At 45.8% G+C, this 25,404-nt stretch overlaps 2 protein-coding genes across 5 annotated transcripts in view; one reads left to right on the top strand and one right to left on the bottom strand.

The window, feature by feature from the left end:
* The window catches only part of OGDH (oxoglutarate dehydrogenase), a 106,587-nt gene extending 82,318 nt beyond the window's left edge, over nt 1-24,269 (top strand). For all 4 annotated transcript variants that reach the window (XM_003418576.3, XM_010598274.3, XM_064290261.1 and 1 more), the window contains exons 11-23: nt 15,262-15,441; nt 15,998-16,150; nt 16,952-17,054; nt 17,352-17,480; nt 17,879-18,029; nt 18,320-18,447; nt 18,549-18,727; nt 19,336-19,407; nt 20,142-20,270; nt 21,342-21,414; nt 22,463-22,626; nt 22,869-23,023; nt 23,134-24,269. In XM_003418576.3, coding sequence (XP_003418624.1) covers nt 15,262-15,441; nt 15,998-16,150; nt 16,952-17,054; nt 17,352-17,480; nt 17,879-18,029; nt 18,320-18,447; nt 18,549-18,727; nt 19,336-19,407; nt 20,142-20,270; nt 21,342-21,414; nt 22,463-22,626; nt 22,869-23,023; nt 23,134-23,254 — 1,737 coding nt within the window. In that variant the 3' untranslated portion in view covers nt 23,255-24,269. The remainder of the gene's footprint in view (nt 1-15,261; nt 15,442-15,997; nt 16,151-16,951; nt 17,055-17,351; nt 17,481-17,878; nt 18,030-18,319; nt 18,448-18,548; nt 18,728-19,335; nt 19,408-20,141; nt 20,271-21,341; nt 21,415-22,462; nt 22,627-22,868; nt 23,024-23,133) is intronic.
* On the bottom strand, nt 7,109-8,376 carry LOC104846724 (glyceraldehyde-3-phosphate dehydrogenase-like). Its single transcript, XM_010598272.3, has one exon. The coding sequence runs from the start codon at nt 8,310-8,312 to the stop codon at nt 7,311-7,313; it is 1,002 nt and encodes a 333-aa protein (XP_010596574.1). The 5' UTR covers nt 8,313-8,376; the 3' UTR covers nt 7,109-7,310.
* Nucleotides 24,270-25,404: the final 1,135 nt, after the last annotated feature.

Below are 25,404 nucleotides of genomic sequence, written 5' to 3'. Positions count from 1 at the left end.
GGTTCTCTGTTGTGCTCCCTGTCAGGGCAGTCATCGATTGTGGCCGGGCACCAAGTAGTTCTTCTGGTCTCAGGATGATGTAGGTCTCTGGTTCACGTGGCCCCTTCTGTCTCTTGGGCTCTTAGTTGTCGTGTGACCTTGGTGTTCTTCATTTTTCTTTGCTCCAGGTGGGTTGAGACCAATTGATGCATCTTAGATGGCCGCTTGTTAGCATTTAAGACCCCAGACGCCACATTTCAAAGTGGGATGCAGAATGTTTTCATAATAGAATTATTTTCCCAATGGACTTAGAAGTCCCCTTAAACCATAGTCCCCAAACCCCCGCCCTTGCTCCGCTGAGCTTTGAAGCGTTCAGTTTATCCCAGAAACTTCTTTGCTTTTGGTCCAGTCCAGTTGAGCTGACCTTTCGTGTATTGAGTATTGTCTTTCCCTTCACCTAAAGCAGTTCTTATCTACTAACTAATCAGTAAATAACCCTCTCCCACCCTCCCTCCTTCCCCCTTTCATAACCACAAAGGTATGCGTTCTTCTCAGTTTGTACTATTTCTCAAGATCTTATAATAGTGGTCTTATACAATATTTGTCCTTTTGCCTCTGACTAATTTCGCTCAGCATAATGCCTTCCAGGTTCCTCCATGTTATGAAATGTTTCACAGATTCGTCACTGTTCTTTATCGATGCGTAGTATTCCATTGTGTGAATATACCACAATTTATTTAACCATTCATCCGTTGATGGACACCTTGGTTGCTTCCAGCTTTTTGCTATTGTAAACAGAGCTGCAATAAACATGGGTGTGGATATATCTGTTCTTGTGAAGGCTCTTATTTCTCTAGGGTGTATTCCGAGGAGTGGGATTTCTGGGTTGTATGGTAGTTCTATTTCTAACTTTTTAAGAAAACGCCAGATAGATTTCCAAAGTGGTTGTACCATTTTACATTCCCACCAGCAGTGTATAAGAGTTCCAATCTCTCCACAGCCTCTCCAACATTTATTATTTTGTGTTTTTTGGATTAATGCCAGCCTTGTTGGAGTGAGATGGAATCTCATCATAGTTTTAATTTGCATTTCTCTAATGGCTAATGATCGAGAGCATTTTCTCATGTATCTGTTAGCTGCCTGAATATCTTCTTTAGTGAAGTGTGTGTTTATATCCTTTGCCCACTTTTTGATTGGGTTGTTTGTCTTTTTGTGTTTGAGTTTTAACAGAATCATATAGATTTTAGAGATCAGGCGCTGGTCGGAGATGTCATAGCTGAAAATTCTTTCCCAGTCTGTAGGTGGTCTTTTTACTCTTTTGGTGAAGTCTTTAGATGAGCATAGATGTTTGATTATTAGGAGCTCCCAGTTATCTGGTTTCTCTTCATCATTTTTGGTAATGTTTTGTATTCTGTTTATGCCTTGTATTAGGGCTCCTAACGTTGTCCCTATTTTTTCTTCCATGATCGTTATCATTTTAGTCTTTATGTTTAGGTCTTTGATCCACTTGGAGTTAGTTTTTGTGCATGGTGTGAGGTATGGGTCCTGTTTCATTTTTTTGCAAATGGATATCCAGTTATGCCAGCACCGTTTGTCAAAAAGACTATGTTTTCCCCAATTAACTGACACTGGGCCTTTGTCAAATATCAGCTGCTCATATATGGATGGATGTATATCTGGGTTCTCAATTCTGTTCCATTGGTCTGTGTGCCTGTTGTTGTACCAGTACCAGGCTGTTTTGACTACCGTGGCTGTATAATAGGTTCTGAAATCAGATAGAGTGAGGCCTCCCACTTTCTTCTTCTTTTTCAGTAATGCTTCACTTATCCGAGGCTTCTTTCCCTTCCATATGAAGTTGGTGATTTGTTTCTCCATCACATTTAAAAATGTCATTGGAATTTGGATCGGAAGCGCATTGTATGTATAGATGGCTTTTGGTAGAATAGACATTTTTACTATGTTAAGTCTTCCTATCCATGAGCAAGGTATGTTTTTCCACTTAAGTAGGTCCTTTTTAGTTTCTTGTAGTAGTACTTTGTAGTTTTCTTTATATACGTCTTTTACATCTTTGGTAAGAATTATTCCTAAGTATTTTATCTTCCTGGGGGCTACTGTGAATGGTATTGATTTGGTGATTTCCTCTTCAATGTTCTTTTTGTTGATGTAGAGGAATCCAAGTGATTTTTGTATGTTTATCTTATAACCTGAGACTCTGCCAAACTCTTCTATTAGTTTCAGTAGTTTTCTGGAGGATTCCTTAGGGTTTTCTGTGTATAAGATCATGTCATCTGCAAATAGAGATAATTTTAGTACCTCCTTGCCAATCCGGATACCTTTTATTTCTTTGTCTAGCCTAATTGCTCTGGCTAGGACTTCTAGCACAATGTTGAATAAGAGCGGTGATAAAGGGCATCCTTGTCTGGTTCCCGTTCTCAAGGGAAATGCTTTCAGGCTCTCTCCATTTAGAGTGATGTTGGCTGTTGGCTTTGCATAAAATTTGCATAGATGCCCTTTATTATGTTGAGGAATTTTCCTTCAGTTCCTATTTTGGTGAGAGTTTTTATCATAAATGGGTGTTGGACTTTGTCAAATGCCTTTTCTGCATCAATTGATAAGATCATGTGGTTTTTGTCTTTTGTTTTATTTATATGGTGGATTACATTAATGGTTTTTCTAATATTAAACCAGCCTTGCATACCTGGTATAAATCCCACTTGGTCATGGTGGATTATTTTTTTGATATGTTGTTGAATTTTATTGGCTAGAATTTTGTTGAGGATTTTTGCATCTATGTTCATGAGGGATATAGGTCTGTAATAATTTTCTTTTTTTGTGATGTCTTTACCTGGTTTTGGTATCAGGGATATGGTGGCTTCATAGAATGAGTTAGGCAGTATTCTGTCATTTTCTATGCTTTGAAATACCTTTAGTAGTAGTGGTGTTAACTCTTCTCTGAAAGTTTGGTAGGACTCTGCAATGAAGCCATCTGTGCCAGGGTGTTTTTTTGTTGGGAGTTTTTTGATTACCTTTTCAATCTCTTTTTTTGTTATGGGTCTATTTAGTTGTTCTACTTCTGATTGTGTTAGTTTAGGTAGGTAGTGTTTTTCCAGGAATTCATCCTTTTCTTCTAGGTTTTCAAATTTGTTAGAGTACAATTTTTCGTAATAATCTGATATGATTCTTTTAATTTCTGTTAGGTCTGTTGTGATGTGGCCCTTCTCGTTTCTTATTCGGGTTATTTGTTTCCTTTCCTGTATTTCTTTAGTCAGTCTGGCCAATGGTTTATCAATTTTGTTAATTTTTTCAAAGAACCAGCTTTTGGCTTTGTTAATTCTTTCAATTGTTTTTCTGTTCTCTAATTCATTTAGTCCAGCTCTAATTTTTATTACTTGTTTTCTTCTGGTGGCTGTGGGTTTCTTTTGTTCCTCTCTTTCTATTTGTTCAAGTTGTAGGGATAATTCTTTGATTTTGGCCCTTTCTTCTTTTTGGGTGTGTGCATTTTTGGATGTAAACTGGCCTCTGAGTACCACTTTTGCCATCTCCCAAAGGTTCTGATAGGAAGTGTTTTCATTCTCAGTGGATTCTCTGAATTTTTTTATTCCATCCTTAATGTCTTCTATAATGCAGTCTTTTTTGAGCAGGGTATTTTTCAGTTTCTAAGTGATTTTTCCACTGCTTTTCTGTTATTGATTTACACTTTTATGGCCTTATGGTCAGAGAAGATGCTTTCTAATATTTCAATGTTTTGGATTCTGCTAAGGCTTGCTTTATGACCTAATATGTGGTCTGTTCTAGAGAATGTTCCATGTGCAGTAGAAAAGAAAGTATACTTGGTTGCTGTTGGGTGGAGTGTTCTGTATGTGTCTGTGATTTCAAGTTGGTTAATTGTGGCATTTAGATCTTCCGTGTGTTTATTGAGCTTCTTTCTGGATGTTCTGTCCTTCACCGAAAGTGATCTGTTGAAGTCTCCTACTATTATTGTAGAGCCGTCTATTTCACTTTTCAGTGCTGATAGAATTTTTTTTATGTGTCTTGCAGCCCTGTCATTGGGTGCATAAATATTTAATATGGTTATATCTTCTTGGTGTATTGTCCCTTTAATCATTATATAGTGTCCTTCCTTATCTTTTCTGCTGGATTTTACTTTAAAGTCTATTTTGTCAGAAATTAATATTGCCACTCCTGCTCTTTTTTGATTGTTGCTTGCTTGATTTATTTTTTTCCATTCTTTGAGTTTTAGTTTGTTTATGTTTCTAAGTCTAAGGTGCGCCTCTTGTAGGCAGCATATAGATGGATCTTGTTTTTTAATCCATTCTGCCACTCTCTGTATCTTCATTGGTGCATTTAGTCCATTTACATTCAGAGTAATTATGGGTAGGTATGAATTTAGTCCTATCATTTTGATGTCTTTTTTTGTGTGTTGACAACTTCTTTTTCCCACTTGATTTTATGTGCTGAGTAGATTTTCTTTATATAGTGTCCTTTCCTCATATTTGTTGTTGTTGATTTTGATTCTGCTGAGTCTGTATTTTTCCCTTGTATTTTATTTTGATGAGTAGGGTAGTTCATCTCCTTTGCGGTTACCTTATTATTTACCCTTAGTTTTCTAAATTTATAACTAACTTTTATTTCTTTGCATCACCGTATCTTCCTCTCCATATGGAAGGTGTGTGATTACATTTCTTAGTTCCTCTTTATTATTTTAATGTTGTCTTCTTTTATATAATAACATCGCCGTTACCCTGTGTTCGGCTTTTTTTTTTTTCTTTCCCTGTCTGGGTTGACTTCTGGTTACTCTGCCCAGTGTTCTAGTCTTGGGTGGATACCTGATATTATTGATTTTCTAACCAAAGAACTCCCTTTAGTATTTCTTGTAGTTTGGGATTGGTTTTTACAAATTCCCTCAACTTGTGTTTATCTGGAAATGTCTTAATTTCACCTTCATATTTAAGAGACAGTTTTGATGGACATATGATTCTTGGCAGGCAATTTTTTTCCTTCAGTTTTTTAAATATGTCATCCCATTGCCTTCTTGTCTGCATGGTTTCTGCTGAGTAGTCCGAGTTTATTCTTATTGGCTGTTTCTTGTAGGTGACTTTTCTTTTATCCCTGGCTGCTCTTATAATTGTCTCCTTATCTTTGGTTTTGGCAAGCTTGATTATAATATGTCTTGGTGACTTTCTTTTAACATCTACCGGATGTGGCGTTCTATGAGCATCTTGGATAGATATCTTCTCATCTTTCACAATATCAGGGAAGTTTGCTACCAACAAGTCCTCAACAATTTTCTCTGTATTTTCTGTTATCCCTCCCTGTTCTGGTACTCCAATCACTCATAGGTTATTTCTCTTGATAGAGTCCCACATGATTCTTAAGGTTTCTTCATTTTTTTTAATTCTTTTATCTGATTTTTCTTCAAATATATTAGTGCCAAGTGATTTATCTTCAAGTTCAGAAATTCTAGCTTCTACTTGCTCAATTCTGCCCCTCTGACTTTCTATTGAGTTATCTAATTCTGTAATTTATTGTTAATCTTCTGAATTTCTGATTGCTGTCTGTCTATGGATTTTTCCAGTTTATTAAACTTTTCATTATGTTCCTGAATAATCTTTCTGAGTTCTTCAGTTGCTTTATCTGTGTGTTCCTTGGCTTGTTCTGCGTATTTCCTCATTTCCTTCCTGATGTCTTGAAGGGTTCTGTATATTAAACTTTTGTATTCTGCATCTGGTAATTCCAGGAATGCACTTTCATCTAAAAGATCCCTGGATTCTTTGTTTTGAGAGCCTGTGGAGGTGATCATGGCCTGTTTCTTTATGTGACTTGATATTGACTGTTGTCTCCGAGCCATCTATAAATTATTGTATTAGTCTATGCTTGCTTACTGTGTCGTAGCTGCTTGCTTTTTTTTGTTTTGGTATACCCCTATGGGTTGCTTGAGTGAGCTAGCTTGATTATTTTCACCTTTGGAGCTCTGGTGTCCTGTCCCCAGCTGGCTAGAGCTGTCATCAGGTATATCAGTCTAGGAGTCCTTTCAGTTTTGTTGTATGAATTCAGCTCAGGTTTCCAGGTAGCTGATCATCAAGTGTGTGGAATAGACGCTGTCTTAGAGGGGCAGGGGTGATGGACGTATATATCAGTATCTGATTGCAGCAGGGGGTCACGCTCTGAACAAGGCGGGGGGCTGAGAACTGACCCCCAAGTGTCTCTGAAGAAAACGCGTCTCTGGTCCCTAGAGCATGCTGGTGGGTGGGTTCTGCAGAGGGACCATGGGCACCCAAAGTTTTTGGTTGTAAGGACTGGGAGGTTCCAGTTGTCTTTGGACCTCTGTCGCCGGTAGCTGGGTGACCTGAGTGGAGCTACTAGTCCTTAGGTGCCTGATATGGGTAGGTGAGGACCTTGTTCAATAGGCAAAGCAATGTCAAATGTCAAACACCCACTTATCCACCACACAGTTGAAACAGTTGGAGTCTGCCAACAAGGGCCTATTCTCCTGAAACAGGCCCACACAGGCCCATGCAGAAGGGAAAGGTACTCAAGGTCCATGGACGGTTTATGCCTGGACAGGAGCCACTTCCGTCCTGAGCTCCTCTGGTTAATGGAGCTAGCAAATTATCTTTTCCCCCCAGTTGCAAATTTTTTCCTTCTCCATCGCCAGGAGGATGGCCCTAGGTGCTTGCCAGGGATTTAGCCGCTGAAGCCCTCTTGGGGGTGGGGGGCTTGGTAAAATATATGCAAGTACTTAGCTTTTGCCGAGAGCGCTGTTCTGCTCAGGTTCTGGAAGTGTGAGTAGGCTGTGTGGCTGGCTGCTTCTCTCTGAGGAAACTGCAGCGGAAAGCTAGTACCAGCCCGCCACCACTGCCGCTGCTCCAGGAATGGTGCCTGAGGGCTCTCCGAGATTCAATTCCGGTAACTCCTCTCCACTTCTGAGCGGTCTCTTCCTCCCCCTACCCCTCAGTTCGTTGTCTAAGCTTGCCTTTTATGCTCAGGGCTCCCCACTTGTCACAAATATGCTCGTTTCACTTGTTTTTTCGTGTCTTTCTTGTAAAGAGGGCTTGTGAGAAGTGTCTGTCTATTCCACCATCTTGGCTCCCGGATGTTCTCCTTTTTTTTTTTTTTTTTTTTTTATGGGTATAGTATACTTTATTGATGGTACATGACAAGTTTGGGCTCTCTGAGCCCCACTCCCCTTTCTTCAGGGGGTATGGATGGAAACTGTAGAGGATGGGAGATTCTCAGTGTGTTGGATCAAGTTGGGGCAAGGACTTCCCAGCAGCTTAGAGGACCTCTCTTCCTCTAGTGCTATTTGCTGGGGCTGGTGGTCCAAAGGGGTCTTATTCCTTGGAGGCCATGTGGACCATAAGGTCCACCACCCTGTTACTGTAGCCAAATTCATTGTCATACCAGGAAATGAGCTTGACAAAGTGGTCATTGAGGGCAATGCCAGCCCCAGCATCAAAGGTGCAAGAGTGGCTGTCACTGTTAAAGTCGCAGGAGACAACCTGGTCTTCAGTGTAGCCCAGGATGCCCTTTAGGGGACCCTCCAATGCCTGCTTCACCACCTTCTTAATGTCATCATATTTGGCAGCTTTCTCCAGACAGCAGGTCAGATCCACCACTGACACGTTGGGGGTGGGGACACGGAAGGCCATGCCAGTGAGCTTCCCATTCAGCTCAGGGATGACCTTGCCCACAGCCTTAGCAGCGCCAGTAGATGCAGGGATGATGTTCTGGGCAGCCCCACGGCCATCACGCCACTGTTTCCCAGAGGGGCCATCCACAGTCTTCTGGGTGGCAGTGATGGCATGGACGGTGGTCATGAGTCCCTCCACGATGCCAGAGTTGTCGTGGATGACCTTGGCCAGGGGAGCCAAGCAGTTGGTGGTGCAGGAAGCATTGCTGACAATCTTGAGAGAGTTGTCATACTTCTCGTGGTTCACGCCCATCACAAACATGGGGGCATCAGCAGAAGGGGCAGAGATGATTACCCTTTTGGCGCCACCCTTCAAGTGAGCCCCAGCCTTCTCCAAAGTTGTAAAGATACCAGTGGACTCTACAACATACTCAGCACCAGCATCACCCCACTGGATGTTGGCGGGATCTCGCTCCTGGAAGATAGAGATGGGTTTCCCATTGATGACAAGCTTTCCGTTCTCAGCCTTGACGGTGTCATGGAATTTGCCATGGGTGGAATCATACTGGAACATGTAGACCACGTAGTGGAGATCAATGAAGGGGTCATTGATGGCAACAATGTCCACTTTGCCAGTGTTAAAAGCAGCCCTGGTGACCAGGCATCCAACACAGCCAAATCCGTTTACTCCGACCTTCACCATCGTGTCTTAGGGATGCGGCTGGCACTGCATGAAAAGTAGCGGCTGTCTACTAAACCGGGAGGAGCAGAGAGCCTCCATTCATCTTTTGATGGGCACTTAGGTTGTTTCCTTCTTTTTGCTATTGGGAATAATGCTGCAGTGAACATAGGTGTGCATATGTCTGTTCGCATGAAGGCTCTTATTTCTGTAGGATATATTCCTAGGAATGGGATTTCTGGATAGTATGGTATTTCTATTTTTAGCTTTTTAAGGAAGCGCCATAATGTTTTCCAAAACGGTTGTACCATTTTGCATTCCCACCAGCGGTGTGTAAGAGTTCCAGTCTCCCCAGAGCCTCTCCAGCATTTGTTATTTATTTATTTTTATTAGTGCCAGTAATGTTGAGTTGAGATGGTATCTAATTGTAGTTTTGATTTGCATTTCTCTAACGGCTGGTGATCGTATTTCCTCGTGTGTCTTTTAGGCTGCTGAATGTCTTCCTTGGCGAAGTGCCTGTTCATATCCATTGCCCATTTTTTAATTTAATTTGTCTTTTTGTTGTACAGGTATTAGATTTCCCTGTAGCTTTTAGAGATTAGACCTATGTTGGATTTGTCATAGCCAAAATTTTTTTCCCAGTCTGTAGGTTCTCTTTTTACTCCCTTGGTGAAGTCTTTTGATCAGCATAAGTGTTCAGTTTTTAGTAGATACCAGTTCTCTAGATTATCATCTGGTGTTTGTGTATTGTTAGTTATGGTTTGTGTCCTATTTATGCCATATATTAGGTCCCCTAGCATTGACCCTATTTTTTCTTCTATGATCTTTGTGATTTTTGGTTTTATATTTAGGTCTTTGATCCATTTTGAATTAGTTTTTGTGTGGTGTGAGGTATGGGTCCTGTTTCATTTTTTTACAGGTGGATATCCAGTTTTGCCAGTACCATTTGTTACAAAGACTGCCTTTTCTCCATTTAATTGACTTTGGGTCTTTGTCAAAGATTGGGTGACTGGAGGTGGATGGATTTACATCTGGGTTCTCAATTCTGTTCCATTGGTCAATGTGACTGACGTTGTACCAGTACCAGGTGTTTTGACTATCAGAGCTGTATAGTAGGTTCTGAGGTCAGGTAGTATGAGGCTTCCTGCTTTGTTCTTCTTCTTCAGTAATGCTTTACCTATCCGTGGCCTCTTTCCTTTCCATATAAAGTTAATGATTAGTTTTTCCATCTCATTAAAGAATGCCATTGGTATTTGTATCAGGATTGCATTGTATTTGTAGATTACTTTGGGAGGAATTGACATTCTCACAGTGTTGAGTCTTAATGTATGAGCATGGTATGTTTTTTTCATCTATGTAGGTCTTTTTTTGGTTTCTTGCAGTAGTGTTTTGTAGTTTTTTTTTGTATAGGTCTTTTACGTCCCTGGTTAGATTTATTCCCAAGTTTTTTATTTTTTTAGGGGCTGTTATAAATGGTGTTGTTTTCCTGATTTCCTTTTCATAGTTCTCTTTATTGGTGTATAGGAATCCAGCTGATTTTTGTATGTTTATCTTGTGTCGTACTACTCTGTTGAATCTTTCCAGTAGTTTTCTTGTGGCGTCTTAAGGGTTTTCTATGTATAGTATCATATCATCCGTGAATAGGAATGGTTTTACTTCTTCCTTTCCAATTTGGATGCCCTTTACTTCTTTTTCTTTCCTTATTGCTCTAGCTAGGACTTCAAGCACAGTGTTACATTTTATTGGTGATAAAGGACGTTCTTGTCTTGTTCCTGTGTGTTTTTAATTCTTGTTGAAACATTTTTACGGTGGCTGTTTTTTAAAGTCTTTGTTAGATAATTCTAGTATCTGTGTCATCGTGATGTTGATGTCTATTGATTCTTTTCTCATTTAGGCTGAGATTTTCCTGGTTATTGATATGATGAGTGATTTTCACTTGAAACCTGCACATTTGGGATATTATGTTATAAGACTGAATATCATTTACACCTTCTGTTATGACTGGCCTCCTTTGAACACCTCTCTGGTGGGGTGGCAGGGCGAGAGGAGCATTACCTTGTTACTGTGAAATGGGAGTGGAAAGCCAGGGAGGTAAGGGGATGAACAGGGATGCTTCGTTTCTATTTCCCAGGGCCAGGGGTGTGTGGCCTCATTACTGCTGTGCAGTGGTGAAAATCCTGATTCTCCACTAGGCCTTCTCTGACACTTCCCCACTGGGCCGTCTCTGACACAGTCTCATCCCAGTGAGGGGCTTGGGGTGCCTAATTACCGCCAATTTAGGCCCTCTGCTCAGCCTTTGCTGGTGGGGTGGAGCTGCAGTTTTTTCTGTGGTGTTTGGCTGGAGTAGAACAGTTACTATTCGAAAGTTTTCTGTCTTGCTAAGTTGCCCTTCCCTGGTCCTAGAGAGAGCAGGATTTTTTTTTTTTACTTTCTTTTTGTCTGTATCAGTTGGCATTTCCATGTTGCCGGTTTCTCCAGCACCCAGTCTGGGATATATGAGGCAAAAAGAAAACCCAGAAAACTTGCCACCCTGTTGTTCTTCAGGTCCTAAGGTCCCTGGGCCAGTCTACCTTCTCTCTACCTTCCGAGTTTTATGTTTGTTTTATATATAGTATGCAGAGATTTTAGCTATACTTAGCAGTACATCTACTGTATCTTTCCAGAAGCTGAAGTCTCTGGAATGATTTTAAGTATAAATTTATTTTTTTTGGTAAATATAGAATTATTTAGGCTTCTGTTTCTCCTTTAGTGAGCTTCAGTCATTTGTGTCTTTCAAGGAATTTGTCCATTTCATTTAAATTGTAGAACTTATGGGCATAGCATTGTAGTATTCCCTTATTATCCTTTTGGTGTCTGTAAGATCTTTAGTGGTTTCCTACTCCTGGTATTTATGTCTTTTCTCTGTTTTTGTTGGTTATTCTGGCTATAGGTTTACCAATTTTTTTTCCCCAAAGAAACAGCATTAGTTTTCACTACTGTTTTCCTCTTTTCAATTTCACTGATTTCTGCCCTTTATTATTGCTTTCCTTTTACTTGCTTTGGGTTTAATTTAATCTTTTTCTGGTTTCTTAAAGTGAACATTTAGGTCATTGATTTGAGACTGTCCTTTATACTACAAACATTTATTATATTTAAATTTAAAAATCACATCACACAAGCAGTGCAGGGAAGCTTCGGGTTTGTCAGATTTCTTGAAGACAAAGTCAGGTATTTTGGTCAAACATAAATGAGACAGCATAGAGAGGAGGGTGTCCTGGCGTGGTGCAGTGTCTGGAAGCTCTCCCACAGGAATAACCAGTGATGTACTCTGTGTGTGTGTGTGTGCGTGCGTGCGTGCGCACATGTGTGTGTGGCCTGGAAGGTAAAGGGCTGCCAGGTAACATGAGAGCTGTTTTCAAACACATGAACAGTTCGTGTAGCAGAGAATATAATGGGCAGAATCCACACAATGGGTGGCTGTTAACAGGAAGCAGATGCAGATTTTGGTTGAATGAAAGAAAGGACTTCCAACAATCAGACCTGTTCCAGAGGGAAATCAACTGTCTCCAGAAGTTTTGGAACAACTAAGGAACTCTTAGTCAAAGTCGAAGTAAACAGGACTTCAAGCACGGCGAAGGATAAACCATTTGACTTCTAGTGTCCCTTTCAGCTCCTAAAATCAGCAGTTCCACTTATATGGATTTTTCCTGCCAGTACATGCGTACACATATATAAGAGGCATCTTTAAAGATATTACTGCTGCAGAATTTGTAGTAGCAGAAGACTAGACATCTAAACTTCCATCAGTAAATCAGTAGGGAGCTACTTAAATAATGTATGATGTATCTGTACATGTATTTACAAGTATTAAATAATGCTTGTGAAATGCTTAGAATGGTGCCTGGCACATAAATATGCACACTAATAAGTGCAATTGTTAATACCGTAGAATAAGGCAATTTGAAAGACTGAAACCTACATATATATTGACGAAGTGTGCTACAGGGTATATGAAGTGGGAAAAAGTACAGAACAGCCTGCAGCATGTACCTCCACTTAGGGTTTTAAAAAATACGTGCATATATATCTATATGTGTGTACCCCCGTGTAGATCCCTGTGCTTGGTGGACACAGAGGTAGTAACAGTGGTTGATGTTGGGGGGCAGTTGGGGAACCAAGGTTTCAAAATGTCAAAGCAGGTTTCACCCTGTAACCTTTTGTACTATTTGAATTTTTTTACCCATATTCTTGGATTTTTCAAAAACAGAACTATAAAAAAAGATGGAATTTTATGATTTTGCACATAAAATTCTTTCTGTGTGGTCTAGAAACAAATACGGTGAAGCTGCTAAGATTTGTTCATATTGGGTGATAGATGTAATGGGCACATTACCATCAGTAACTTACCGGTTAGATAGCCACATTTCCCTAAGTGGTAGAAGCTGCGTGGGCAGGGCTGGGTCCATTACTTGCTGAGTTGTTCAGGGACCTCTGTAGGTGTTGATCAGACTTCTGCTCAGCGTATCGTGTTTAACGTACTCATCAGTTTCTAATCCTCCTCTTTAGTGCATATGAGAAAGGAGATTATTTAAAAGCAATTTCACATAAACGTGGAGTTCTTGGGCCTTTATAAGGACCACAGTGTGCCAGTATTTTCTTTAATCTCGTTACTGCCTTTGGCCTCATCAGTCACAGGTGGTATAGGATCAGGTGAGAGCTGTAGGGGGAGAGATGTGGCTGCTTTGCTGAGACTCTTGTTCTCTTAAGAACATACCTTGACAGTCTTTCTAGAAACCTCTCTCACGGAAACAATCACATGCTAAGTATTTTTGTATAAATACGTGTGTCAAAGCTGTATTTGTACTACCATGAAATTAGGAAATAAGAATAGAAGAGTCTTTGCATAAATTTTGGCAAAACCATAGGAAGTGCTATTTTCCAACCGTTAAAATATCTAATATCCTGGGACAATATTCACTATGTTAAGTGGAAAATGCAGGATACTCAGGCTGCCAACAAGAGTATAAATGGCACAGCCACTTTGGAGAGTTGTTGTTAGGTGCTGTCAAGTTGGTTTCGACTCCTAATGACTCAAATGTGACAGAGTAGAACTGCCCGTTGGGTTTCCTAGGGTTGTTTTTAATCTTTAAGGGAGATGATTGCCATGTCTTTCTCCCACAGAGCCGTTGGGTAGGTTTAAACCACCAGCCTTTGAGTTTGCAGCTGAACTTAACCATTACACCACCAAGGCTCCACTTTGGAGAATAATCAGATAATATGTTGTAAAGTTTACGATGCTTATACCCGATGGATTAGATTTCCCTTCCCGGGAATATACTGCAATACACTCAGTATTTGCTGGTGAAAACCTGTATAAGAATGTATATAATAACACTGTTTGCATTAACCACAGATTGAAAACAACTGAAATATCCACCAGCAGGAGAATGGATAAATACACTGTGCTGTACTATTTAGTGGTTAAAATTCATGAATTAGAGCTACATGTGTCAGCCTGGATGAATCGTAAAAACAAGTGTTAGGCCAAAAAGCAACTTGCAGAGGATTTGCACAGTGTATAGAATACGATACATACGTAAGGTATATAGAATATGGCATTTAAAACACATACAGATACTCTTCAAAATGTTACCGTCATGAAAAACCACAAAAGGCAAAGCCTTCCAGATTTAAGGGAGGCTCAAGAGACTTGACAGCTAAATGCAATGTGATGTCCTGGATTGGATTAGGCTGAAGGAAAAAAAAAACCGTACGGGCATTATTAGGATAATCGATGAAATGCGTATGTAGACCGTGGACTAGCTAGTAGTAGTGTATCATTTCAGGTTGAGAATTGTGCTGTGGCTAACTAAGGAAGTATCTTTGTTTTTAGGACACTGAAGTATTTCAGGTAAAAGGGCACTGTCTACAGCTTACTCCTAAATGTTTAGGTTAAAATGTGCCTGCGTGTAACAGAGTATGAAAAGTAAAGCACGCAGGGTGAAATGTAAACCATTGACCAATCTGGTTAAAGGGTCCACAGGAGTTCATTGTACTGTTCTTTCAACTTATTTGTAAGTTTGAAATTATGTCATAAAGTTACCAGAGGCCTAAAAAGATACCACATAGTATGGATATTTGAACTATGTATACTAATATGTGGAAAGAAGGTTGCTAATTTCAGGGCCGTGGATCCCCCTGCAAAGGAATAGAATCAGGGAGGAAGGTGGGCTTGGGCTCCAAGTGTAACAGGAATGTTTTGTTTTATTCGAAGGAATAAAAAAGGTCTAGAAACAAATACGGTGAAGCTGCTAAGATTTGTTCATATTGGGTGATAGGTTCATGGGTGATCGTTATAGTATTACACATTTCTATATGCTGGGATTCTTGCATGAAAAAAATTTTAATGCAGAACATAAAATTATGGATGTATATAATTAAATTTTAGTACATTTGTGTGTTGGGTCACCATGAGTTGGGGGCTGACTCGACAGCAGCTAACAAGTAATAGGATTATAAAACCTTTAAATTTTCTTTGCAAAGAAATAGTGCTAAATGAATTAAATACAAAGTTATAGAAATACATATATATAGTCTGAATAGGAAAACATCAAAATATTTACACTATTTTCAAAATACACCATATTTGGTGGGATTATAGATAATTTTGTTTAATCTTTTATACTCTCTGTCTCTTCTAAATTCTCTATGTTGGATATACATGAATTTAGTTATAAAAAAATGAATTTAGTTATTAGGATAGGAAAAATAAAAAATGTAAAGGAAAAAAGAAACCTGAAAAGTGACTCGAGGAGTTACTCAAGAGTCGTGTCAGGACTGTGTTGGCCCCCAATATTTCCATATTAAGTGAACGTGTTGAGTGTGTCTCCTGCTCCTGGTACTGCTGACCAGATGCACCCCTGCCTGCCCTCGACCTCTGAGCTGTGGCCCTACTCAGGCGTCTGCTTGATGAGACCTGCCATGCTCCTTGCAGATCGGCTTCACCACAGATCCCCGGATGGCCCGGTCCTCTCCCTACCCTACAGACGTGGCCCGTGTGGTGAACGCCCCCATTTTCCACGTGAACTCAGACGACCCTGAAGCAGTGATGTATGTGTGCAACGTGGCTGCTGAGTGGAGGAGCACCTTCCACAAGGATGTGGTTGTTGACCTGGTGAGTGCCCCAAGTTCTTCCAGGAACGAACATCACCAAGCTGAGCTTCTGAGGTGTAGGGGCTTTCTTAGCTTGATGAGTCAACTCAGAATTTCTCTAGAACTGTGTCTCAAATGGATTCCCCTCTAGTCTAACTCATGAATGTCTTGTAACTCCTCAGTATTCAAGCCTAAATGTAGCCATGAGCCACGAAGCATGTTGTGCTTTGTAACAACAGAGCCCTGATGGTGGAGAAGGTAATTGGTGAGCTAGTCTGGTCCTATCACGGGGCCAGCTTGGGGATAAAACACTTGAATTCCCAAATCACTCTCTCGTTTTACCTAATTTGATAGTCAAAACAACTCTAGTATGTGAAGGGGAGAGAGGCAGTGTCCTAGTTCTAGCATCAGTAAACTGAGCAGAGCAGGCAAAAGACTTGCTGACTGTCATGTTGGAAGAAATGGAACAGATCCTCATGCCCCTGAGCCCTAGCCTGGCAGGTTTCCCCACTGATGCCACTGCTTCTCAGGGGACTGTGACTATGGTTCTCTAACCCTGGTTTTCACTGGATGACCAGGTGTGTTACCGGCGCAATGGCCACAACGAGATGGATGAGCCCATGTTCACACAGCCGCTCATGTACAAGCAGATCCGAAAGCAGAAGCCCGTGCTGCAGAAGTACGCCGAGTTGCTCGTGTCACAGGGAGTGGTCAACCAGCCGGAGTATGAGGTGCGGTCCCCCAGCTTTTACTCCACAGAGCACTCCAGAGCTGGCAGGGGGTTAGACCAGGGAGGCTGCAGGGCAGTTCTTGCTTTGCAGAGCTACTAGCATCCTGGAGAAAACGTGGAAATGTATTTATGACTACAGCATTTCAATGCATAGCTTTCAGGGTGTCTGGGCTCTGATAAGTCTGACAAAGAAGTGGGACTCAGCAGGGCTGTGAAGGTGGAGCAGGGTAGGTTAGAGATGGGGTGGGACAGTGGTCTCTAGTAAGATGAAAGGTCCCGCTTGGCCAAGAGCCTGGGGGTGGTGAACTTTCAGCTCCGTGAGTTGAGTTAGAAGGACTTCTGCAGTGATGCTGGTGTCAGGAACAGAGAAGGCTGGGTCAGGGCGAGGCGTTTGTGAGGCAGCCAGTTTGGAGGTGTGGGAATCAGGCCGCAGAGGTCAGCACAGCTGGGAAGGCACACTGTGGAGGCCGGTCCTTCTGGGGGCTGTGCTAGGAACTGTGAACTAGACCCATTTTTAAGAAAGACTGTTGGGGCAGGGAGAACAGGGGACTGAACTTTGAGGAGGAGTTCCAGCCAGTAAATGTGGAGAAGAAACTACTGGGAATGAAAAGAATAAGGCATCTGGGCTCTTGCACGTCTTAGCACATAAAGGCTGCACTCCTGGGGAAGAGTGGGTGGAAGCTGGCAGAGTCTGCATGCTCTGTGCCAAGGGAAGTGAGGTGTGGGCGGCGTGCGGCTCTGAGGTCTGCTGGGCTGAGGGCAGAGAGTCCTGTAACTGCTGCGTTGTGTCATGGCTTTCCAGGAGGAAATCTCGAAGTATGACAAGATCTGTGAGGAGGCATTTGCTAGGTCCAAAGATGAGAAAATCTTGCACATCAAGCACTGGCTTGACTCTCCCTGGCCTGGTGAGTCAGGAAAAGGAAACTGGTGAAGTCCCTGATCTCTCGTAGGGCACAGACTCCTTTGTGAATGTGATAGAACCTTGATCCCCCTTCCCAGAAGAGAGCTCACTCACCCTCCCACCCATCACGGTTCTGCGTTCAAGTCCAGGCCCTGGACCAGTGCTTCCGTTGGGGAATGGAGAAGGCATCTCCCATGTCCTGTGTGATATGTTCTGAGCTGCACTAAGACCTTCCCCTGGTCAACAGCACTTCTCATTATCTCAGCGGTCATGGTGCCCCAGCATACCATTTCTCTCCCAGGTTTCTTCACCCTGGATGGGCAGCCGAGGAGCATGTCTTGCCCTTCCACGGGTTTAACAGAAGATATTCTGACCCACATTGGGAGTGTGGCCAGCTCTGTGCCTGTGGAGAACTTCACCATTCATGGAGGTAACACTTGCTGTCATAGAAGCACTGAGGGCATGTGGCGTGGAGGCTTCTGTCTAGGACTGTGCTGCACCCCAGCGCCCAGGACCTCGGTCCCATCATGCGGCCCATAGACTACAGCCCCTGCCTCATGCAAGGCCACTGGAGAGCTGAGGGAGGGAGCCCGGTGAGCGTGTTCACCCACCTACCCTAGCTGGCGCTAAAGGGAAGGATGAGCTGCCACAGCTTTTTGAGTTGACCCACGGTCTGTAATTAAATTCCATTTTGCCACTTTTCCAGCCAGTCAGGAGTCCTAAGATGGAGGGACATCTCAGCTCTTGTCACAAGGGGTCCTGGGAAGTGAGGGCAGTAGCTGACTGTCCTGGGGCCTGAGCTGGCTGGTAAGTGCAGCGTCTCTACAGGGCTGAGCCGGATCCTGAAAACTCGGGGTGAGCTGGTGAAGAACAGGACTGTGGACTGGGCCCTGGCCGAGTACATGGCCTTTGGCTCTCTCCTGAAAGAGGGGATCCACATCCGACTAAGTGGCCAAGATGTGGAGCGAGGCACTTTCAGGTGAGACGCTGGGTGCTTCTGTTTGCCCTTCAAAGGGTAGAGGTGGAAAGGGGCTGTGGAGATTTTCTTCTTGAAGAAAATCATTTCCAAAAAACAATTATGAACTTCCCATTGTCTTAGGCTTCAAAGAGCCGTTTCCCTGGCTGGTCTGGCTGTGTTCTGCAGCTGCCTGGTGGGCAGCCCCAGTGTATGTGTGCTCTGCTATGTCCTGTCAGGGTCCTCAGCACACTAGTCCGGCACTCAGAGAGTGGGCTGGGTTTCCCGGCTAGTAACACTGCTCTTTGCTCCAGCCACCGACACCATGTGCTGCATGACCAGAATGTGGACAAGAGGACCTGCATCCCCATGAACCACCTCTGGCCCAATCAGGCCCCCTACACTGTCTGCAACAGCTCCCTGTCAGAGTACGGAGTCCTGGGTGAGTGGCTGCACTCTGCACTCAAGACTACAGAGACTTCTGGCCTCCAGTGCCTGTGGACTGACTATTGGGGTGGGGTTTCCTCCTCTTGTTGTTGGCAGGCTTTGAGCTGGGCTTTGCCATGGCCAGCCCCAATGCCCTGGTCCTCTGGGAGGCTCAGTTTGGTGACTTCCACAACACAGCCCAGTGCATCATTGACCAGTTCATCTGCCCAGGACAAGCCAAGTGGGTGCGGCAGAACGGCATTGTGCTGCTGCTGCCCCATGGCATGGAGGGCATGGTGAGTACTTTGCCTCCCCACCAAGCCTGTCCTGGACCTCACTCCAGAGACAGGCATCGAGCCAGCTCCTATGGGCACTGCCCATTCATCTGTTTCTGGGGCCTTAGATTGGGGTGCCACTTTGGAAGGCAAGAGTTGCATCATCTGGGTGCTGCTGGCACGTCTGTCCTTCCTCCATCCCTCTGCCCAGCCCCTGACCACAAGTAGTTGGTGCCAATGCATCTGCCTGACCTGACAGGCGGAGCCCCTGTGTCATCCTGGGAAGCTCCTTAGCCCCTCTCCACACCTACCCACCCCTTGTGGAGCTCTCCCTGCTGCAGAGGTGCCCTGTGTGATACAGTCAGTCTGTAAGACTCTCCTATCCTAAGACTCGGGTTTGGACCTGATAGAAATAGAGCAGAGTCCTGGGTCCAGTCCTGCAAGAAGACATGTTGCCGTGTGCTCAGTGGCAGGGAGGGAGAGGAAAGACATGAATTCTGTTATCATGAAAAAGAGAAATTAGAGTTTTTCAGACTAAAAGTCAGCAAGTTGTCATGGAAGAGAAACAGAGTGAGTGCTGCTGTTAGCATGAGAGAAGCTCCCAAATATAACTGTGTGTCTGGTTCCAGGGTCCAGAACATTCCTCAGCCAGACCAGAGAGGTTCCTGCAGATGTGCAATGACGACCCAGATGTCCTGCCGGTGAGTAGAGCAGTCCCTAAGGACATTGTCCCTGTCCTTCCCTGGCCCTACCCAGACACAGCTCCTGGAGCTGCTGAAGGAGTCAGTGCTGTGCCCTGCTTTGTAGCTGAGGACTCCAAGAGCCAGCCAGGCAGGTGCACCCCAGGGTGGGTGCATAGTTGCGGCCACATGCCTGTCGGGGCACTAACTGAGAAACCCCACAGAGCACAGAAGATGTGTGCAGGACTGCTTCCTGGAGCATCCTGCTGTTGCAGACAAACTCCAGTGTGATGGCTGTGGCCTGAGCTTTAGGGGTGATACTGCGTGTATGTTGAGTCAGTGTTATTTTAGAGAAAAGGATTTTGAGGTTATTTCAGTGAAACTTAAGGAGCTCAAGGAAAATTACTGGGAAGGCAATTTCTGTGGAACACTAGAATTGGTTTTAGGTAGAATCTGTGTCTTAAAATAGCATCTGTTTCATGACGGGCAGTAGTTTTCAGAGAAAAAAACAGTGGATTCAGTGGATGGAGAATCTCATTCCAAAGCGTGTGAGGACCACCTGGCTCAAGCCGCTGTACTTGCTCTGGTTTTGTCCTCTTGTGTTTGTATCTCCCAGGGAAGTCTGACTCCCTTGAGGTGGAGCTATGTGGTTTTTCCTCTGCTATTGCCCCTGTGCCTGCCCCTGCAACCCCAGACACCTCCCATGAGAAACGTGCTCAGGGCTTGCCTGGCTTCTGGCCTTCTTCTTGCTGCAGGACCTGGAGGAAGCCAACTTCGACATAAATCAACTGTATGACTGCAACTGGGTTGTTGTCAACTGCTCCACCCCTGGCAACTTCTTCCACGTGCTGCGACGCCAGATCCTCTTGCCCTTCCGGAAGCCGGTCAGTTGGAAGTCTGCTGGGAAGGGATCCTCAGGCCCAGTCTTGCTTTGGGGCCAGTTGGAGTGGCGCCACAGAAGGATGGATGGGGGCATGGCAGTAGGGGCTATGGCCCCATTCCTTCTCTCACTGCTATAGATTGAGCCAAGCAGGTCCTTAGGAGCAGTCTTCAAGGACTGTTCTTTCACATTCTCTTCCCCAAATTAGCTGACTCTTGTCCCCATTCATGTAGTCCTCACATGTTTTGAGCCCCGCTGTGCACTGGGCCCCAAGCTGGGTGTGCAGAGGGTCAGACAGGCCCCAGCCCTCGAGGTAGCCCTGGGTGGTGGGGCGGGCTCTGGAAGAGGGGTGAACCTGGTAGGGGATGAGGGAAGGAGAGAGGGAGCATGCCACCTGTGCTCATCTGAGTGTGAAGAAAGGCTTCCCTTCCCCAAGATGCGGGCCCCCAGCTGGTCCTGAAGTTGGAGTCTGCTGAGGGAGGGTGGGGGGCGAGTAGGGGGTGGTACAGGAGGAGGAGGACGCGTGGAGGTTCAAGGAGCGAGCACAGCCCTGTTGCCTGGTGATGTTGCTGGGTGGGGACTGCACAGGGTGGGCCTGCAGCTCTGTGTTCTCCAGGCTCCCAATGGCCATTGGGAGTCCGGGGGAGGAGAACAGTCACAGGGCTGCTGGCAGCTGGCGACCCATATGGCCTAGAGGCACGGGTGTAATGACACTCTGCTCTGGGGTGCCCAGGAGAGGCTCGGAGCTCTTTCCTGAATGCAGGTGGTGTCAGTGGGAAGCCATGTTGCAGTTGCAGGGCACCAGGGGCTGGCAGGAACAGGCCAGGAGGGTGGGTGCCTGGCTGGCTGGGATCCAGCTTCTTGGTGAGTGCAGAAGAGTGGCTGAAGCAAGAGTTTGTTATCATTTGCTCTCTTTCTCCTCTTCCTGCCTCTCTGGATCTGCAGATCCTACTATAATACTGAGCAGGGAGAGGGTAGGGGGTGGTGTCCTGAGAGACTCAGGCTTGGGAAACCTCTTGCGTTTAATTTCTCTTCTGGAATCTTCAGGACCCTGCCCATCTATTCTGCCTTTCAGTTAATCATCTTCACTCCAAAGTCACTGCTGCGTCACCCTGAAGCTAGAACCAGCTTTGATGAAATGCTTCCAGGTATGAATGGAGGGTAGGGGGTAAGACCGCTGTTTCCATGAGGGGATGATAACCTTTGGACTGGGGTTCTTGGCTGCAGCTGTGGGGAGTCTACTTGTTTTTGATTTCTGTGCCTCTTGCCATGTGTTTTGGCAGTGGGACAGAGGGTCAGCAGGGGTGGGAGAACTCTGACCTTGCCTGAGAGCTTGGTCCCCTGGCAGGGTTGGCCCACCAGCCCCAGGGAGTGGTGGCACTTATCTGTGTGTATTCCACAGGATTCTTTTTGAGGCAGCTACAAAAACCCACCTCTCCAGTGATCCGCAGCAGCTCCATGCTGGCTCAGAGTCCTCTGGGCTGGTGGGACCTGCCAAGTCACGTGCCCGTGGTATGAGTGTAAAGCAAGGCTTCTTACCCACACAGCACCTGACTGGCAGGCAAATGCAAGGGGCTGAGATTGTTGCCCCGACAGTGAGGGACAGTAAAACACAGGGCCTGGCACAGCAAGGAGGGCACCACCTGCTTCTATTCTCTTTGGATCCTGATGAACCCTATGGTATGGAACCGGGTTTTTGTAAGTCAGTGTTGTTCTAATGGACACCAGTCCCAGCCCTGATTATCTTAATATTTGCTCTCAATGTGTTGAAAGTTTTTATATTAGTACAACCACAAAGAGTATGAGCAAAGTGAGCATGGGATTGTTTCATGTACTTATTTGCCACTGAAGTCTGAGACAGACAGTTTTAAAACAATAAATTGGTCTTTCTTAGATATCAGAGGTAGGATTTGTTTCTCTGTATATGTTACATATGGTGTGCCTTTAAAACCTCTCCTTCGGTCTGAATAAATTCTGGATGCTAGGTTCATAATTAAGGCGCTCAGGCATCGCACAGTGCCTCTAACCCTTGGAAGCAGCACGTGTGTCAAGTGCCACGCTGCGTGGCTGTCTTGAGAGATTGCGAGGCACCACAGCAGCAGTGGAAGGCCCATGGGCATCGCAGGGCCCTGTGATGATAGCCCCGCAGGCCAAGACCCTGGGCAGAGTCAGTTGGCTGTGTGGACTCTCTCGTAGGAACCCACTTCCAGCGGGTGATCCCAGAAAACGGCCCTGCGTCTCAGAACCCAGAAAAAGTCAAGAGACTTCTCTTCTGTACTGGCAAGGTGTACTACGACCTCACCCGAGAGCGTGCAGCTCGCAACATGGCAGAGGAGGTGGCCATTACAAGAATCGAGCAGGTGAGGTTGGGTGGTGGTACAGGACACCCCTCTACTGCGTGCCACACTCAGTGCTGCCTGCGAGGTCCAGCACGCCAGGCCAGCGCCCCACTGTTCTTGGGGAATGGCTCTCAGTCTGGGCCAGTCACTGTGAGAGATGTCCCCTTCTGAGCACAAGCCTTGCCCCTTTTGTTGGGACCTGGCTGCCAGCCCTCTCACTCACTGTCCTCTGCCTGACGTTGCCACCTCACTTTTCCTCCCAGCTTTCCCCATTCCCCTTTGACCTCCTGCTGAAGGAGGTGCAGAAGTACCCCAATGCTGAGCTGGCCTGGTGCCAGGAGGAACACAAGAACCAGGGCTACTACGACTACGTGAAACCCCGGCTCCGGACAACCATCAACCGCTCACGGCCCGTCTGGTAAGCCCCTGCAGCCCAGGGAGGCCCACTCACAGGTGGGGAGCTGGGGGCCTGCTGTGCGAATCAAGCCCTGGCGGCCTGCTTATGGCCCTCTTTGCTGTCCATTACAGGTATGCTGGCCGGGACCCAGCGGCTGCTCCAGCCACTGGCAACAAGAAGACCCACCTGACAGAGCTGCAGCGCCTTCTGGACACGGCCTTCAACCTGGACGCCTTCAAGAACCTGGCATAGACCCGGCCTGAGCTGCCGGCCCCCCTCCCTCCACCCACGACTGCCATGCTTCTCCACTAAAGAATAGTGCCTCAGCACTGCCCAGGCTCCCTCCCACTGCACCGACACTCCCCACTCTGAGACGACACGGGATCGCTCGTCCCCTCAACTGCTTGGCTGCCCCTCTCCCTTGCCAGATGCCTCGCCACTGGCCTCCCCCAGGGCTGCAGAGCCCCCACCTCTCTGGAGGCCTCAGGGACAGGAGAAGGAAAGGGTGGGCTGTGGGCCAGGCTGGCTCCCGCAGCAGGGAAGGCAAGGGGCCTCATGGTGTGCTGGTGGTCCTCACCACCCAGGAAGGGAAGAGCCTCTGTATCTGGGACAAGGAGAGCTTTGTCTTCCTCAGCCCATCCTTAGCATCAGCAGGCAGGAAACTACCCACAACCTGGACTCGGGTCTGCAGTGAAAGGGATCCCATGGGGTGGTCTGGGCACTGGCCAGGCTCTCAGCTCCTGGGTGGACCGAGGACAGAGGCAGAGGGGGCAGCTCTACCTGACCTCGGCTCAGAAGACACACCAGAGTCAGGAAGGCCCTGTCTCTCTCCAGAGTCCTCTGGTGCCCCTTGTGTGGGGTTGTGTATGTCTGCCCCTGCCTAGGGTCCAGGGGCCTGGAGCCTGGAATGTGCACTTCAAGGTGCCCCGCAGCCCCCAGGGTGCCAGCACTTGGGACCCTGTGTCCTGCTTACTCCTCCACCTCCTCCCTCTTCCTCCCGGCCCCAACCCCAACTCTTCTTTCTTTCCTTTATTTCCCTTTAACAAAATGGAAACTTTCTGATGCATTATTTTCTTTACTGTGCCAAAGCAAGTCTGAGGGGCAAGAGAATGGGGAAGTGAGGGGACGGGGCATGGTCAACTGCCAGCTGCCCTTCATCACCGTCACTTTGACTCTTTATAGGGACAGATCTGATTTATTTATTTTGGTTAAAAAAAAATAACTTTTCATTGTATTTGGCTTGACCCATAAAATAAGTTATCCTTGGGCCTGTGTGCAATATCATTCAGCCTGCTCTGCCTTCTTGGCCCTGAGGGAGAAAGCTGGGGGGCACCTGGGAGATGTGGCCTGGGTTTCTGGGCATGGCAAGGAGGCGGAGGGCTGCCTAGTCTTTTTGGACAGGTGGAGGCAAGCAGCCACCTCCTCTCCCATGGGTGGGCGTCTCACTGTGGCCCCAGACCCCAGGCCCAGTGAGGGCTCCTCACCCATGCCAGTGTCTGATCAACCCTTCAGGGCCCCTTCTGCAAACTCTTGCACAGGCACCAGTGGACTGGGTAGTCCTTGTCTTCTCACCATCGCCTCAGCTCGGGAGGGCCTCAGTGCAGTCATTGTAAAGATGACAGAGGAGGCCTGCGCAATGAGACGGCATTTTACGGACAGCCTTCTTCCCGAGCCTTCTCTTGTCAGATTAGAATCCCGCTTCTCCATTTAGTTGCTGTTTTAAATTAACAGCAGTAACAGAAGAACACCTGCTTCAGGGGAAAACATCCAGAACGTTTTTACATGCCTAGGGTTGCTTACACCTGAATCCGTCCACTCTGCCCTAAGAACACCCTGCCATCTGCTGTTTTGGAGCCAGCAGGCCTGTGTGAATACCACTTACCAATCATTACCAATCAGTGTACCCAAAGCCCAAGTGGCTCATCAACCCCTGTCTGTGGCCTGCACACCAGGCCCAGCTCTGAAGCCCAGTTGTCACCTCTGGCCCACAAACCCCATGGTCTTCAGCTAGAACCCAAGCCTTGGCCTCCTGGTGGAAAGTTGACTGTGCCCACCCCCTGAAAAGCCAAGGCCTGGACATGCTGATGGAGAGAGCCTACCCACCCACATAGTGTCTCTGGCCCCCACACTGTACTCCTGTCCTCTTAGGGAGCACCCGGGTCCCCCTTTTTCCTGAAGCCTCTTCAGCATCTTGTCTGATTGGTCTCAAGTGCACTTCTGCTGAATGGCTGAGGTATCCTCTAATCATGGTGGAGCCAGGTCCCTGGGAAGAACAGTTACCACCTGCCCCAAGAGTTGTAGAGGGTGAGACATTCCTGAACTGTGTGCTCTATGCCCAGTTCACACCTTCCCTGCACCCTGGAAAGGTGCCCCTGATGCTCTGTAACTTAACTGTTGTCAAA

This window comes from Loxodonta africana, chromosome 8, assembly GCF_030014295.1.
Source record: "Loxodonta africana isolate mLoxAfr1 chromosome 8, mLoxAfr1.hap2, whole genome shotgun sequence".
Lineage (NCBI taxonomy): Eukaryota > Metazoa > Chordata > Mammalia > Proboscidea > Elephantidae > Loxodonta > Loxodonta africana.
The sequence above is the reverse complement of the archived record's forward strand: the minus strand, read 5'-3'. Positions and strand labels throughout refer to the sequence as shown.